General features: G+C 34.1%; 1 protein-coding gene across 2 annotated transcripts; it reads right to left on the bottom strand.

Moving 5' to 3' along the window:
* Nucleotides 1-1,418: 1,418 nt before the first annotated feature.
* LOC110683084 (proline-rich protein 36-like) lies at nt 1,419-13,165 on the bottom strand. 2 transcript variants are annotated; one of them, XM_021859433.1, is made up of 13 exons: nt 12,596-13,165; nt 11,466-11,564; nt 9,005-11,377; nt 8,785-8,919; nt 8,529-8,657; nt 8,307-8,423; nt 7,086-7,187; nt 6,890-6,997; nt 6,427-6,798; nt 5,953-6,246; nt 3,854-4,240; nt 3,523-3,760; nt 1,419-2,487 (listed from the first exon to the last, which is right to left on the bottom strand). In XM_021859433.1, exons 1-13 carry the CDS (start codon nt 12,675-12,677, stop codon nt 1,803-1,805), a joined length of 5,121 nt encoding a protein of 1,706 aa, XP_021715125.1. In that variant the 5' UTR covers nt 12,678-13,165; the 3' UTR covers nt 1,419-1,802. The 2 variants fall into 2 exon arrangements, with proteins under 2 accessions (XP_021715125.1, XP_021715124.1); XM_021859432.1 differs by having other exon boundaries at nt 3,523-3,766; nt 12,596-13,164.
* Nucleotides 13,166-18,705: the final 5,540 nt, after the last annotated feature.

Here is an 18,705-nt window from a genome sequence, read left to right as displayed (position 1 = left end):
ACATCCAAAGTCCAATTTGCCTTTTTTCCCCGTTTTGTTACAATTTGTAAATTCATATTAAAAAAAAATAAAATTATACCAATTACTAATAAATCATAAACATTAAATTTTAAAGTAATAGTATAAAGTAAATATATAAATATAAATATTGAATATACAAATTATAAAACATAAATATTCAACTTATAATTATAAAATTCATAACTTAATAACTTATAACTTATAAACTTATAAGTTATAACCTTATAAAACTTATAATTATAATTTTATAACTTATATACATTATAAACTTATTAATTTATAATGTTGTCATATATATAAAAAAAAAATAAAAATAAAAAAAATTATTTGAAAATTGCACCAGCCCGCAGGCCGGCACGTGGCTGACACGGCACGAGCCCGCCAGGCACGAGGGTCGTGCCGTGCCGTGGGCTGGCCTGTGAAAATGGCCGGCACGGCACGGCACGAAATCCTGGGCCCGCCGGCACGACCGGCACGACACGAACCAGCCCGTGGCCCGCCAGGCACGGCCCGGCACGGTGCCCAGGTTTAGACAACATCATTATCATTGGCAATAATGTGATCGAAAAATACATGCATGGCATTATTGGCATTTTTTCTAAGTATATCACTATACTCCTGTCATGATATGAGAGTGAGGGATAGCTCAAACGGTTAAAGCTCCTCTCCCGATTTTAAGTGATTTTAGGATTGATTCTCATCACTCGCTACTGTGGTTCTCTAAACACCTAAAAAAATGATATGATTTACTTGATTGTAGGCTCTCGCAGAGAGTTTTGCGATAGATTGAGCAAGACAATGAAAGGTGATTGCACAGATCATAAAGCATGTAGAAATTCATGCTTGGATGAAGATGGTCCTGTTCAAGGTGGAGGATGCATTCAAACATCTTTATCATTTGATCAAACTCCATTTACCGACTGCTTGAGTGAAGGTGATCAATCGATAGAACAGTGTGGCCAAAGTGCCCGTCGCGATACCATGAACAGATGCGTCTGCTTTGTTGCCTGTCAATGAATGATATCATAACCCAAAATCACTATCAATCCATTCAAGTTCTTATTATTTCAATTGTACTACATGTTCTCAATTGTACAACCCTTTTTAATATTCAGTTTGTGTGTTTTTCTTTTGTTAATTTCATTCAATTACCAGTGTATTTTGTTAATTTTTAGAGATTCAACTCCAAAACTTTAACCAATTATGTTAGTTGACATCTACTTTTGTTATTCTAATGTCAAATTAGAAAACTAAAGTATATTGAACCTCGTTTCACCCACGTAGTGAAGAAAAGGCACCAAAGGTGCACCAATGCTAGCACAGCACCTTCGTACGCACGCCTAAATAAGCAACCACCATAAGTAATTTATGCAAATGTCTAAGTCTTGATGCTGGAATGGAGAGGAGAGATTTCCTTTATTATTGTGATTTTTGTAATAATACGTTGAAACCAGCTTTACATTTAACAGTTATATTTCAGTTGAAACTGCCCCAAAAATCTACATTTAACATTGTTACAAAATCTTCTATACATTTCAATAAACAGATGAATGCCTTTACCTCAACACCAGATAATCAAGCTAGTACTCATTCTTCTAACCTCCATCCTTGGCGTAAACTTATAAACAAGACCTCCAAATATGTCCTCGAACATTCATCCCACTTCCGTCTATCCGTATTCCGTAAGATATTAACATAAAAGAAAACAAAATGCCTAATTACCTTGAAAAAAATGAGAAGCAAGCACTAAACTAAAAACTAAAAAAGAAGTTTCTGAACACTCAGTGTGACCCTGCCCATAACCTATACATAATACCGTGCTCACTTGCACTTCCATTAGACAGCCTCATTTTCTGCCAAAAATTCCGGCCCCTTGTTGTTTTTAAAGGACCTGATGCAGAGTGTCTTTGAAAAGAATCTGATGTCTGCCTATACGTCCTTGCTGATGCATTGAAATTTTCGGACATTGACATACCCTTCTCAACATCTAATGCAGATTGATAGTTTTGGAGAGAGAATTGAGTTGGTAAGTAATCAGGTGCCTCTGAGACTGGGCTTGCTTTATCATCGTAATCCACCGATAAGTTTTCATGGCTGCCATGTCTAGAGTTGCCATCCCTGGAGTCATCACACTCATCACACACTAGCTTCAATGCCTGTACAACCTCACCCATAAAAGGACGGTGAGACACCTCAGATTGCACACACATTGAGGCAATAGCAGCAACTTTCGCCGCACTATCTAAAGATACATCAGACCCTAAGGAGGGGTCAAGGATCAATTCTATTCCTTCTTTAGTAGTGAGGAATGGCCTTGTCCAAGCAGCTAGGTTTTCTTGGCCAGGTGGTTGTGTCATATCTACTGGCTTTCTTCCAGTTAAAAGCTCAAGAAGAACAACTCCATAGCTGTAGACGTCACTCTTTACAAGAAGGTGTCCTGTCATAGCGTACTCTGGAGCAACATACCTAAATAGAATTGAAGAGAATTAGGAGACAAAACATGGAATATGAAATCCTAATTAGAGTAAAATGAAGCAAAATCTGCTAAGAAAAAAAAGGACTATACTGTCATAATGTTTCTATTTACAGATTATAAAAAAATAATAAAAAAAAAATTAATAAAAAAGTAAAGCTTTACTATTATTATGACTGGGGTGTTCATGAGCCGAGCCGAGAATTTTAAGGAATTAGGAAACAAAAGGAATATGCAATTTTAATTAGAGTATAATGAAGCAAGAAATTAAAAATAGTCACCATACTGTCATAGGTCTTAACTTACGTTCCAAAAAAAAAAAAAAAAAAAAAAAGTTACAACTTTTATGTCACTAGTAGGTGTGTTAACAAGCCAAGCTAAGGCTGGGCTAGGGGTTACTCAAATATACATCTTCTTGGATTGTATATACGAAGTACATATTTTTCTTTCTTGAATTTTAATGCACAGGATTTCTAAAAAAAACTCTTGATAAAGGAAATTTGAACATAAAAATTGTGTATTTCTAGTTCAAATGAGATGCATATTCAATTCAAAAAAGATGACATGAATCCTCATTCTAACTTACTCATTTTAAGCCCATTCTCACTTGATCCTAGCTAAAATTAAATTAAGCTCAATATGTTTTTCAGATCCCATATAATTTCACCTTTAAAAAAATATAATAATACTCAAATTTTTACTGGGATTATGAAAAAACTAAAATTTTCCAAATTATACTTTTAAGAAAAAAAAATTCATAATTTAAGTGCAGTTGATTGACCCACTAGTTAAAACATGGATTTATCAGTGGCCACACTATTCTCCCCAGTCCCCAGCCATGAAAGACAAGTCATCACAAACAACCAGGAATCCATAGAATATAATCAAACAAGCACCAGAATTGTGTATACTTTCTTCAACAAAAGAGGAAGCATTCACAGAAAACTCAATAGCTCAAATACAGTGAAACATTAAATCTAGCATATTCCTCCAGATCACCATGCAAAAGACAAAGGGAATTTTCATACCCAAAAGTTCCCATTACACGTGTAGAGATGTGTTGATTGTCTCCATCCATAGCAGAACGAGCTAAGCCAAAGTCTGAGACTTTTGGTGTGAAATCATTCTCCAACAAAATGTTGCTGGACTTGAAATCTCTATGAATGACTCGAGGACTGGAATCCTCATGCAAATAGGCAAGACCACGTGCAGCACCCAGTGCTATCTTCATCCGAGAAGCCCAATCAAGAGGAGCGGTTTCTTTATCTGTCCCTAACAACACAAGAGCCAGCAGTTAGTCATGCTGTTTTAGTTTCAATAGAGGAAAAAGAAACAACAAAAATAGTATAACATTACTACCATGTAGATGAGACTCCACACTGCCATTTGGAATAAGTTCATAAATTAAGCAACGTAAGTGCTCATCGGTACAAATGCCAATTAACTTGACCAAATTCCTGTGATGAAGACGGCTAAGCATTTCAACTTCAGCCAAGAATTCCCGACCACCCTGCTGATCATCTCTCTTGAGAACCTTTACAGCAACACTAGTTTCATCTTCCAGAACACCACCATATACAAGACCAAAACCACCTTCCCCGACTATTCTTGAAGGACTGAAGCCATCAGTGGCCTTTTCTATCTCACTTGCATTGAAAGTCTTAGCTGATCCAGTGTATGCCGCAAGGTTAGATCCAATTGACAATGAAGAGCTTGGACCACTCCCAATTGAATTTCCTGTAGGCCCTGAAATATGAATAGTTCGGTACCTATTAATCTTCAATTATATCTGATAATCTATAGTATCAGGTCACAGTCCATATAAATCAGATAATTATTTCATTAGTGTTTATCTAAATTAAAGTCACTCTGTGCTGATGCCAAAACTCCTAAAGTCTTAATTCCCCCTATGCCTATAACAATGCTGCCTCTTTCCATTCTGTAGGAACTAGGAAGTGTGTGGTAAGGGCAGGAAAGAGAGGGGGGGGGGGTGTTTGGAAGAGCTCTATTACCACACAGTTGAACAGGCCTTTTAGCCACACACACCTACATTTGCAGAGAGGCTTAATGACTGAATCAGTTACACCTTATTTTGAAATGCAACTAAATTTCCTAATACAAAGCATATAAGGAACAATGAATTGCCCATTAGAAACTCTTTCCACTTCACAGAAATTAGACTCGAGTTAGTAAAAGTTCCCGGAACCTGACTATGAATACAATCATTGCCTTCATCTCTCCTTTTTTTTTTCCTTCTTTTGGCTGATTCAAAAATTGGCTACTTAAGTTTGCAGGAGTCATGGCAACACTACTCTGAGTACTCTCTGTCATATCTGTTATATAATGCTTTTGAAAGATCAAGGAAACAACAAGATCAACATAATTCCAATTTTGTTGTGTCCAATATCGTTGTTCTGGTTTTATAGGATAGTAATGTACAAGGAAAAGTTCCAAAGTTTACAATACCAAAACATAGCACACCCTTGTTTTTCTAAATCTATATCAGGTGTAAACGTGTAAAGGGATTGCTAGATCTATTCACCTTCAATGTAATATGACAGTGTAAAGGGATTGCTAGATCTATTCACCTTCAATGTAATATGAAGGTGAGACTTACTCCCGAGGATGACAACAGCTACTCCCTTCGTACCGGATTTGTCGCACCATTTTGAGGGGTGCAGGATTTTATGCATAACAATCGACTTTCTTATTTTATTGTATGTTAGAATACACTTGGTTTTTTTTTTTTTCCCTTGAATGCTCTTTCTTTTACTCACTTAGGTCCAGTTCATTTTACCTTAAAAAAATAATATTAAGTAAAAATAATTTCAGTTTAGTAAAAATAAATTCAATTCAGTAAAAATAATTTCAGTTCAGTAAAAATAAGTTCAGTTCAATAAAATTCAGTAACTTTAAAGAATAAATATAATAGAAAATCAGTAAAAATAATTTCAGTCTAGCAAAAATAGTTTCAGTTCAGTAAAATTAATTTCAGTTCAGTAAAAATAATTTAAGTTCAGTAAAAATAATTCCAGTTGAGTAAAAATAATTTCAATTCAGTAAAAATGAGGTGAAGTGAACTCTTTCAACTGATTATCATGTTATGTTCCTTTCTTTATATCATACGGTTCCTTTTGACGATTCATATTAGCTGACCCCAAATCATTTTGGCACTAAGGCTTTGTTGTTGTTGTTATAATTATAGTTAGTGTGAAGTGGGTCATTGCTTTTTCAGGGTATGAGTGGGAATATTTTTATTTCAGTTTTTTATTAGAAAGTAGTAAGTATATTGGAGTATTGGACCCAAAATAAGTGAGAAAAATATTATATACGTATTATAAATATTAATAATTAAATAAATAGTGGGTTTTATTTTTAATTTTTTTTTTAAAATATAAAAGTGTTTTGCTAGTAATCCAGGAGGACTTAAGTGAGTGAAAGGATAACAAGGGTATCACCTGATGATCTTCCAAGTGAAGGTAGACCACGTGCAATTTGTACTGGTTCAGGATCACGGTTCATATGTCTGAATAGCAGAACCCAAGCAACAGAACAGCAGATCAACACACAAACAATTGCTGAAAAAATTATAGCAGCAATAACAATGCCACTAAGTTTTTTTTTATGCTTCTGCTTTGTCACATCAACTCCCAGAGGATGCACACTATTCTGATTAGGGTCTCGAACAGAGTAAGGCATGCCATTAATAACCGCAATGTCAGCAGGAGCCATAGGTGGAGATGCAGGGAGACCTAAAATATCAAAGATCAAATCAACGATAATAATGATCAATTTTTACGTTTTAGTGAAAGAAGTAAGAACAAAGGAAAGACTCTTTTCACCTGTCAAATATTTCACTTTGCCACCAAAAGAAATAAAAAAGAAAAGAAGGAGAATCAAACAACCAGAGGCATTTAGCTATAGGGTAATACCTGGATAGCGTACATACAGCACGTCATAATCACCAAATATGGACTTGTCTATGATGACCTGCTTGTGCCAGAACCTCTGAAATGTCAACAATGCTGTAACATTGTCAAATTTTTCATCAAGGGGTACCAAGTCGACTAGGGCAATAGTTTTATCTGATTCCTGGCTTGCTGCATTGGCTCCCATTACGCGAACTTGACTTTGTTTCATAAATACCCCAGCTGCAATTTCCCTGGACAACTCTGATACCAAAGGGAAAAATGTATACAAAGGCACACTAAGGCGCAGCCCAACTTGCATCGGCCAGACACAACCACAGGGTGATCCAGGAGGCGTATTTGTAAAAGGCTCGGGGCATGTAAGGTATGCACAATCTACAATTTAGTCAACCTGTGTTAGATTAATGCAGATAAAGAAAAGAGATAAAGACAAGCATAACATAAAGAGGAGTGAGGGCTTATGGACCTGCGTTGGGTGGTGGAGGCGGTAATGACCAAATTGGTGGTGCAAGTGGTCTCTTTGTTTTCCTTGTTGAAGACCCAGAAGGAGAAATTTTAGGAGAGAGAAAGGGAACTTGCAAGAAGAAAAAATGTTTAAAATAAATAAGCCATTTCTATACAGATGCAGAATTAGAATGCATATCAACAAGTGTTTTACTTACTTCCAGAATTACCAGGCGATGCCCTCTGGAGGGGTGAAGGCGCAGGAGTAATTTCAGGAATTCCTGGAGGAGATGGTAAAGGGCCCATAGCTGTTGGAGATCCTGAAGTAAACAAACAGAAAATAACTGATATCATTGTCAAGCCATTAGCAATAATTTGGCATTCGTATAGGAGCATTTAGAAACTAAGGGCTTTCAGCTTGAACTTAAACCCAAATAAAAAATAAAAAAAAATGAATTTACAACTCCATCTCAAAAGAAGATAGGATTAATTACTACGAATACATGAATTAACTATCTCAAACAACATTATGAATATGATTTTGAGCTGGTGGGAGAAGGAACATAAATTTTATTTATTCCTTAGGTAAAGGTGCTTATGTATCAATAGAGGTTGATGAAGAAGGCACCGAAAATGAGATCCTTCACATGGTGCTAGTAAGGAGATAGCGAAGCATGAACAGTATTGAAACTAGATGTCCTTGTGGATTTATGGATCAACGGAGTTTCTAACAGAAAAATTCCTGGAAATTACTCTAAAAATGTGATGTTCACTGAATTATTTTTCAGTAAAAAATTAGAGATTGTGTCCAACTTACCCTTTCCACTCTACTTGTTTACTTTCTCAACTGATTTTTCTTGTTCCAATTTCCACAAATGGCTTTGAATAAAAGTTCATATTAGCCAGCCCCAAATCCTTTTGGAATTAAAGCTATATTGTTGTGAGAGTGTGCTATCACCTAGATTATAGATGTGATACATGATTATAAGATGCATTTACATACATAGCTAGGTTATGAAATTTTTAGTTCATTGTCTTATTGATTACATGCATAAATCTAGGGAATCTGATCTGTCTAAGATCTGTGTATTAGTTGATATTCCATCAAATCCAGGAGAATTCAAGAAAAAATTGAGAGAAGCATGTGAACATGGGAACAATCAGTTTACAGCAAGGTTATGTTCTAAAATCTACACCACCCTAGGGTATTGCATCTCCAACGTTTCTACTCTTGTTTCAAGTTCATGTCTTACTATCTTGGCCCCGAGCGCAATACATCATTTACTCTTCATATCTAGTCACTTTCCTGCCCACATTTAATACAAATTCACCATCTAAGTTTTTAGCCTCCTACACCTACAAGTGTTTTCAGAGCTTGACTATAGAGAGCTAGAGACCCTCTAATGTCAACAGAAACAATAAATCAAACCAAACAGTACCTGTAACTGGAGAATGATGTAGTGAATGATGAGATCCGTTATTTGCAGGAGGCACTTTGAATGAGAATGGGGCGGGAGCATTTGCATTGTGTCTCTCAAATTTAGGTTTTGACGGAGCTTTATTAGGGGATGGATCCCACAAAACAAGGAATGGAAATTTATTAGTCTAGCAGACAAGTTTCTTCAACACAAATAAGACAGATATCTTCATTATATTCTTACCATGATGTGGTGAAAACTTGTCCTCTGGTGATTGATTTGGTGCTCTACCTGGAGGTGCCATTGGTGAAGATCTACCACTAACAGGGTTATTGCTTGGAGGTGGAGCAGATAATGGGGATGTATTGGGTTCTGTTAAATGAGTTCAAGCCAAAAAGAAAGTTTGACACTGGGTTCAATGAGCTGTATACAGGTAATGTATAGCAAATTATATGCAAACAAGATTGGTGGCACATCTGACAGAAAGACAGACAGGTACCTGAAACATTTGGTCTTGAGATGGGAGCATGCTTTGGTGCTTCTGATTGATGAGAACTCGGGGGAAGGGATCTAGGAGTAACTTCGGGGCCAGGTGGCGCACCTTCTGGCAATGTTCTTGGAGAAGGTGATCGCTCTGAGATGTAGGCAGAATTCAGATTAATTGAATATAAAGAAGAAGTACAATGCAAGGATATGCACTTTCATATAAGTTGACATACCTGGAGAAGCTAGTGATGGTGGAGGAGCCATATCCGGTGTTTCTTTTCTTTGAGAAGATTGAGGGGGTGCAGTGGGAACAGTTTGTTGCCTTACTGGAGAAGGTGGAACAGAGGAATGTAATGGCTCTGAAGATGGAGGAGCAGATAAAGGTTGCGACGGGTTTGCAGGAGAAGCTGGAGACAGAGGGGTCAAGAAAGGGGATGGAGGAGAAGCATTTGGTGGAACTTCTCCAGGTACAATGGACGAACGTGGAGGGGAGATGTGAGGTAACTCTAACGGTGGTGGTGCAGGCAAAACATAGGGAGGTGGTGAGGGATGAGGTGGGGCCAATTGAGGTAGTGGAGCTGATGCATGTGATGGCATAGCAGAAGAATGGGGCGGAACAGCTGGGGGTGGTAAAGGTAAATCTGGTGGAGGCATCACAGAAGACGGTGGTACTGAAGCATTTGAAGGGAATGCAGACGTTGGAGGAGAGGCAGGTGGAGGGATCAGTTGAGGAAGAGGAGAAGATGCAATTGGAGGGATCAGTTGAGGGGGAGGAGAAGATAGAATTGGGGGCACATGTTGAGGCGGAGGAGATAGAACATTTGATGGAAGAGGAGAAGGTGAAGCTAAAGTTGGTGGAGGGTCCAAGGTAGGAGGCGCCATTGAAGGAGGAAGAGAAGCATTTGAAGGCACGGTAGAAGTTGGGGGAGGAGCATGCGGCAAGACCAACTGTGGTGGGGGAGACATCGTATATGGTGAAACCGATTGTGGAGAGGGAGATGATTGATGAGGTGGCACTGGTTGAGGCATAGGAGATGATTTATTCGGCATGCTCAACTGAGGCGGAGGAGATGATGCATTTGGCATGCCTAACTCAGGTGGAGGAGACTGCGTATCTAAAGGATGTGGTGGCATTGTAGGGTGTAGCAAAGGTAAAATTGGCGATGCCTTTGGGGGAGGTGTCAAATTCAATCCTTGTGGTGGCTTTGTAGGCAATGGGGGCTCGGGAAACGGTGGGTTTGCGGCCAGTGGAAGAGCCGGAATATGAGAAGGTTTAGCAGCTCGTGGTGGTTGAGCTAATGCATGTGTCGGGGCCAAAATAGCAGGTGAAGTTGAGTTAGGTGGGGCCTCAGCAACAGGAATGTGAGGTAATACTTCTGGTGGTTGAGCAGAAGGCAATTGAGGTATGACCAGTGGAGGCTTTGCCGATGAAGCATGCGGTGGTTCGGCAACAGACAATGGGGGCTTAGCAACAAATGGAAGATCCGAACTATGAGGAGGTTTTGCAACTAATGGATGAGAAGAAGCATGTGATGGGGCCATAACAGTCGGGGGAGTTAAATTTACTGGGGTCTCGGTAGGAATAGGAGGGGACTGCATGGTCGAAGAATGTTGCGAGAATTTTGGTGGTGGCGAAGGAAATGCTTGAGGTAACGCCTTTGGTGGTTCAGCACTTGGCAATTGAGGTAAGATCCCAGGTGACTTTGCATGTGGTGTTTCTGCAATAGGCAACGGGGGCTTAAAATCTATTGGCTTACTTTGAGGAGGCCTAGCATCTAGTGGCTGAGATGAAGCATGTGAAGGGGCCAATACAGTCGGTGGAGTTGATACAACTGGAGCATCAGCTCCAGACATAGGAGGTGACTGCATGGTTGAATTATGTTGTGAAACTTCCCGTGGTGGTGAAGGAGATGCTAGAGCCTCTGGTGGTTGAGAAGTTGGCTGCCGAGATACGGCCACCGGTGGCTTTGCTGCTAGTGGAATAGCTGACGCATATGGTGGCTCCGCAGCTGGCAATGGGGGCTTAAGATCTAAGGGCTTTGCAGCTTGTGGAACCAAAACAGATGGTGATGTTGAAATAATTGGGGCCTCAGATTCCGGTATCGGAGGAATAGGAAGGGATTGCATGGTTGTATTATGCTGTGAAACTTCCATATGTGGTGAAGGAGATGCCAATGGGAAAGGCTCTGGTGGTGATATAGTACTTGACACTTGAGGTATGACTACTGGCGGCTTTGCAGTCGGTGGAACTGCTAAAGCACGTGGTGGCTCAACAGACGGAATCATAATTGAATCATATGATGGCTCATCACTAGCTGGTTGAGTTGTATAATGTGGTGGTTTAGCAGCTTGTAAAGATGGTGCCAAATCATTTGATTGCTGGGCCGCAGGTGGTGACGTGGATTCTTGTGGAGCCTTTGCAGATGGAAAAGCTGAATAGCTTGGTGATTCCTCAGATGATGTTGGTGTGGAACCATGGAAGCCATGCTGTGGTGGCAGTGTATTTGATTGTCTTGGTGTCGGGAAGGGTGGTGGCCCTTGGATTAACTGATAAACTGGAGGAGAATTGATTGATGGAGATGAAATGGGAGGCTGAACGATCAAACCTAATTCATAGATAAACACAAACTAATTAGCATGAAAATTTTGTTCTTTAAAGCAGTAGCACATATGCTATCAGAATCAACAACTTACCATTTTGCAGTGGCTCTTGTTCAAGTATGAAATTAGGCACTTGTGTTTCTATGGAAGGAATTGGAGATGAGGACTCCAGTGACAGAGGTTCACCAAAACCTGCAGATTATTACGATCATATAAGTCAAAATGGTATACAAATGTGCTAAATCATTCTGTTTCAAAATAACAATTATCAGCCAATATGAATCTCATTGTTAGGCTGGTCATAATCAGGTTCGGATGTACAAAATCTTCCCCCTAACCAAATCAGACTAGTTGACAGGCTGCTTTCCACAAAGTTTTTAGGATTGGAAAGATTACAAGAAAGTGCAATCTAAAACCATAAGAAAGACTGTGGTCCTTGTGAAGATGAAGTTCTGACTCCGTTCGTGACTGCATGTAGTCAAATTAATAGCACCCTTTTTTTCCGAATAGTAACTAATTACAATTTAAAGTTGGTTAAGTTGTCATTAATTTTATCAGGATGCAATAACTGGCATGGAAGTTCATTTATCAATCACATTCAACCACATTACATTGGCCACTACTAAACAACAATGAGGCAGAAACCAGACTGCAGTCAAGTCATATTGCAGGCTAAAAAGGCGACGACATCCTCCGGTAACGGGAGCAGCAGACGAAATACGGTTCATCCAATAACCGGATGCGCTCAAACCGCAATATGGACCATACAATAAATGGCAACCAGGGTAATGTACAAGTAGAATCCATCAAATGCTCAAACAACAAATTTCATGCATTAGAAGTTGGAATCAGTCCATACTTCAGCTTAATCTTACTTAACAGGTGATTTCGTATTCTAAGAGAGATGACTGATATTTGAACATCAATCACTGTTACATCTGTCACCAACACAGGAATTTTGACAGCAGAAGTAAAAAATCAAACCCATGATCTTATTCTTAACCCCCTAATTACCCAATTTGACAATCTTCAGCATTATGTATCTTCAAAATCTCCCAAAAAAATACAGCAAAATTCAATGAAAAAACTAACCCAAATCAATATTCAGAAAATGTGATAACCCAGATGAGATTATAGATAAAACTTAGCAAATTAATCAAGAATTGAACAACAAAATCCCAAAAAAATTAAAATATAGCACATTGGAAAGTAAAATTTATTACCTGGAGATCCTGGAACAAGAATAGCTACAGCAATGATGAATAGATTCATCAATTGCCAAGTAACTTGAAGCATCAACCCCATCCCATGAAGTAGTATAAAATTCAAATCTCTGAATTTTAAGCTTTTTAATCATAGAAAATTAAACAACCCATAAAACCAAGAACAAAAAAAAAAAAAAATCACCAAATTTGTGATTTTAAGCAAAATCACTTCTCACCCAGAAAATAGCAGTAATTTTTAAGCAATAAGAATATAATTTAATCTACAGAAACCCAAAAACCAAGCAATCTTTTTAGAATAAAAATTTAATTTAAAAAAATCCCTCTTTTTTTTTCCCACTTATTTCCTGCAACTCTGAAAACTAAAGCTGGCTAAAGCACAGAACTGCGGTTGCCATGAACCGTTTCTACTGTCAAGAGTTAAGAGAAATGCCAATAACTGACTAATTATTAATTAAATAATAAAAGAAGGTGTAGTTACACTTGTATTATACACTGTACTAGTTTATTAATTATGTCCATCTTCCCTAATTAGAGAGAAAAAGAAATTAAAAAAAAAAATACTAAGAGAGAGAAATGAGGGATACTGCCAAATATTAAAGTATGCAAGTTGGTAATAATGGAATTTTATCAAGTGATTGTTTGATAACTAGTTTTCAATAAATATCCTTAATTATTTGTATGTTAAGATTAGAGAGGGATGATATTTTGAAGATTAATAATCTTTGAGTTCGAGAATAATCACAAGCGGTAATAGATTGATTGACACACTTGTTTATGAGGTAATAAGTCAAATTATTACATCTGAAATAAAGATATTTCAGTAAAATATTTTACGAGATTCAAAATATACTCCATATGAAATAAGTTTTTCTACGGTATAAGTAACCAAATATGATCTGAATAAGTATTTGGTGAGTGGATAATATACTTTTGTTTCGAATTAAATTACCCCTTTTTAAAATGTGTCGATTTATTAGTTGGTCTATTCCTTTAATGAATAACTTCATCTGCCTAATGTTTTCTTAATTTTTTCATTTTTAATATTATGTCATTTAATGAAGCAAATAAACTAAAAGAAAATGCTATACATAATCTTTAAAACTATGTATAAGAAGGTAAAAAAAAAAAAAGTATTAATAGAATATATTCATTAATTACACTGATTTGAGGGTGATTTTGTCATGCATACATTGCTAAACTAATACGGAGTACCAAATAAAGTAAGATATTAATGCTTATTTATAGTCCTAACTCCTAAGAGCTACGTAAGTATAGCATTACCCTAAACTAAAACATCTAAAAAAAAAAAAAGTATTAATAACTGTTGCGTGGATGTAGTTGGTTAAAGTATATCAAGTTGGTGAAAATGTAGTTTTATCGAGTGAATGTAAGGTAGTGTTGGAAATCAGCCAAAAAAAGTTTGAAGAAAAATAATAAAAGAGGAAAGTGATAGTTTATTATTAGGAGGCTGCTCATTACCATGAATTTGTTGGATTGTCAGCAACTTAAAATAGTTAAAAATATGTCATGTATCTAAACAGGTATTGCCACATCATCCTTCTTTATATCTAATTTTTCTCTAATTTGCCTTTTAAGACAAAACAAGTCCCTATGTGAGCATCATCATATTTTCTGCTCCTATTTATAAACCATAACACTTTGGTTTTTATATATCCTTTTTTTTTTTTTTTTTTTTTTTTTTTTTTTTTTTTTTTTTTTAGAATATTGGTTTTCATATATCCTACTCAACTTAATATAGGTTTATATGCAAATAAAGTTTTAAGTAATTAAGCAAAAACAAAAAAAATTATTTATTTCAGAAATAAAGGTTTGTTTAACAAGCTAAGTTCATATAAAGAGTGTTCAGCAAATGAATGATAAAAATAAGTAAAGGAAAAAAAAATTATGTAATTGAAAATTTATTAGTTTATCCATCCGGAGTAGTTTTTGTTTTGTTTTTTTAAATAGGTTTAGGCTTTATTCTCTCTTCACCATATTCTTATTACTCCGTACCCAACTATCTTAGTTTTAGTACTTATTCTTATCAAAATCATATTAGATTTCGTTTGCTTATTGTCAGATATCTTTAATTTCATATTTGTAAACGTATGATATAAGATAATATAATAGCTATACTATTTCATTTTGTTAATTACCTTTGACTATCAAATCTTTCATTACATATATTAACAAAAAACTATAAAATAGTTTATATTACAAAACTACACATGCATTAAGGCGAATCTAATTAACAATGTCTCACAACTTTATTTTTTGTATATATTAATGAGAATTTTAGGTCAAAGTTTAAAGTTCAACTATAAATGTATAGATATGAAAGGGTATACACATTAAATTGATCTAACATAATTTTAATTGATAATGTTTTTCCTTATTCATTAACCTACAATTAAATCAAATAAAGTTCAGTCAAGTTAGACAATTGAATCAAAAACTACTTCATATGTGCCGAATGAACTCATTTTACACGCACCTTTCATCGATCATAAAAGAGATGTAATATTACGAAAGGACTCCTCCACGGCTCTACATTGAGATTGAAATAATTGTCATCTCATAAATATGGAGCTTTAATTTGAGTAAAAAGCAAACAATGACGGGAGAATTAAAGGCAGTTGAGGAGTCCAAAAAGGAGGACCAAATGAATATACGATGGCTTATGCACAAAAAAAAGATCATGAGGACATGGACATCCTCGCTTTCAACTTGCGACCGTTGCTAAGACACCAAAGAATCAAGGATATAATTGAACATAAATATGTGCCAACTCCTCCAACCACAAAATGCCCCAAAGTAGACTTAATAAATCTAATCTATAATATATATATATATATATATATATATATATATATATATATATATATATATATATATATATATATATATATATATATATATATATATATATATATATGGCATTTTTGGAGAGCATTCGGAGCGCCTCGTAAGAAATATACATATTTCGACCAATAAGAAGAAAGATTTGTATTTTATTTTTGAATTAAAAAATTATGTCACCACCTAAATAAAAGTAACGAATTAGATTTGATATATCTCAAAATTTTAATGCCACGTAGATTATAATCCACGAATTAAATTATTTTAATGAAAAAAATAAAGTAAAAATATAAGAAAAGAAAATTTTATTAATTCAATACTACGAGTATAAGAAATCCAAAAAAATATACTAAGAAATATTTAAATGATAAACGCTTATAGTAAAGTTTGATACCTATCATTATAAGATAAATTTTGATAGTTTTTATAATAAGAAATACAAATTGTTCGTTAATTATAATTAAATTAAAATTTGTGATACCTACCATTATAAATTGACACATCATACGACACAAATAAAATTTCGTATCAATAAAAAACCCTATCAAGAGAATTTTGTATTAGTAATTTTGTGTTAATTTTTGGTCATCAATGGCCGAGTAATTTTTAACTTAATTTTTAAAATCCTATGTTTAAATTAGTATTTCTAATTATTACTTACATTGTATTAATTTGGGATACTCAACGATTATATGTTTATGTTTTATTTACTAAATGTTTTTTTTTACATGCAGATCTAACACATTATATGACACAAATAAAATTTCATATCAATACAAAACCCCATCAAGTGAATTTTGTGTTAGTTTTAGGTCATCAATGTCCGGGTATTTTTTAAAATCTTATGATTAAATTTATGTTTGTAATTATTAGTTACATTGTATTTATTTAGGATACTTAACGATTATTTGTTTATGTAATGACATACGATTAGATGTTGTATACTTAATATGTAGATGGCTTTGATCATTTTTGGAGATGATGAAAAAATTCCAATGCATAGATTTGATTTATATCGCAACAATTTTTCATTTATTGGTAAATATATTGATTTATTTTATATAAATGTAAAGATTTAATTTATATCAATTTCAGTTTGGCTAACATTTCATGGTTTAATTTATCCATTAATGTAGTAGGTTGATTGTGGACGAGGTTGGTGATTTTATCGAAATAAAAGATATGGTAAAACAATGAATAATGATTTAGTATTTAAATTATTAAAAATTTATCATTTCTACATTAAAGATTTTATATAACGCAAAAAATATTATATTTACAATTTATTTATATTTAATAAATTCATTATATATATTATAGTAAAAAAAAATATTAAACTTTTGTAATTTTGTTTGAAATTATTAAATACAATAAATCAAATAATTAAAAATCTTAGATGAAAAAACCGTGCATCGCACGGGCTTCCATCTATATAAATAAAGTAGGCATTTTTGGAGAGCATTCAAAGCGCCACGTAAGAAATATACTTATTTCGACCAATAAGAAGAAAGATTTGTATTTTATTTTTGAATTAAAAAATTATGTCGCCACCTAGATAAAAGTAACGAATTAGATTTGATATATCTAAAATTTTAATGCCACGTAGATTATAATCCACGAATTAAATTATTTTAATGAAAAAAAATAAAGTAAAAATATAGGAAAGATTTATTAATTCAATACTACGAGTATAAGAAATCCAAAAACATTTACTAAAAAATATTTAAATGATAAACGCTTATAATAAAGTTTGATACCTACCATTATAAATTGACACATCATACGACACAAATAAAATTTCGTATTAATAAAAAACCCCATCAAGCGAATTTTGTGTAAATTTTTGGTCATCAATGGCCGGGTAATTTTTAGCTTAATTTTTAAAATCCTATGTTTTAAATTAGTATTTCTAATTATTACTTACATTGTATTAATTTGGGATACTCAATGATTATATGTTTATGTTTATTTACTAAATGTTTTTTTACATGCACATCTAACACATCATACGACACAAATAAAATTTCGTATCAATACAAAACCCCATCAAGCGAATTTTTTGTTAGTTTTAGGTCATCAATGTCCGAGTAATTTTTAAAATCTTATGTTTAAATTTATATTTGTAATTATTAGTTACATTGTATATATTTAGGATACTTAACGATTACTTGTTTATGTAATGGCATACGATTAGATGTTGTATACTTAATATGTGGATGGCTTTGGTTATTTTTGGAGACGGTGAAAAAATTCCAATGCATAGATTTGATTTTATATCGCAACAATTTTTCATTTATTGGTAAATATATTGATTTATTTTATATAAATGTAAAGATTTAATTTATATCAATTTCAGTTTGGCTAACATTTCACGGTTCAATTTATCCATTGATGTAGTAGGTTGGTTGTAGACGAGGGTTGTGATTCTATTGAAATAAAAGATATGGTAAAACAATGAATAATGATTTAGTATTTAAATTATTAAAAATTTATCATTTCTACATTAAAGATTTTATATAACGGAAAAAATATTATATTTACAATTTATTTATATTTAATAAATTCATTATAAATTATAGTAAAAAAAAAAATATTAAACTTTTGTAATTTTTTCTGAAATTATTAAATACAATAAATCAAATAATTAAAAATCTTAGATGAAAAAATCGTGCATCGCACGGGCTTTCATCTACTAAATAAATACTAGTAGTCAAAATACATTTATTAACTATTATGATTATATTACCTACGTAGTATTCACCCAATCACCCTGTATTTTGTATTCATGGTACGGAGTAGTTTTTTTTTTTTTTTAAAAGGTTGTACGGAGTAGTAATGATCAAATGTATTTTAATGCATAATTTTATGTAATGAGACAATGCTTTTTAAAATCATTCCTTATGTTCTTCTATTCTAATTAGAACATCTACGCTAGCTTAGTAGAAACTATAAAATTTTACAAAGTAAAATATGAAGAACTTTCTTTTTCTTCTATCATGATTCATATTCGATATACTCGTCTGTTTCAGAATATAATAATTGACACAATTAACTTTTTTTTTTTCCTTATATTAACTTTGACCATCTTTTATTGCTATTATATAAACTAAAATTTTGATAAAAAGAAGGGAGACATGCAATCATGCAGACAAGTTGAAGTGGAGAAAGAGCTAAAGTTTAGATCGATCGATAAGCCGATAAGGTATGGCAAAAGGGTGTAATTCTACTTTCTAGAACCATAGTTAAAT

The sequence above is a fragment of the Chenopodium quinoa genome, unplaced genomic scaffold (assembly GCF_001683475.1).
Source record: "Chenopodium quinoa cultivar QQ74 unplaced genomic scaffold, ASM168347v1, whole genome shotgun sequence".
Taxonomy (NCBI): Eukaryota; Viridiplantae; Streptophyta; class Magnoliopsida; order Caryophyllales; family Amaranthaceae; genus Chenopodium; species Chenopodium quinoa.
The sequence above is the reverse complement of the archived record's forward strand: the minus strand, read 5'-3'. Positions and strand labels throughout refer to the sequence as shown.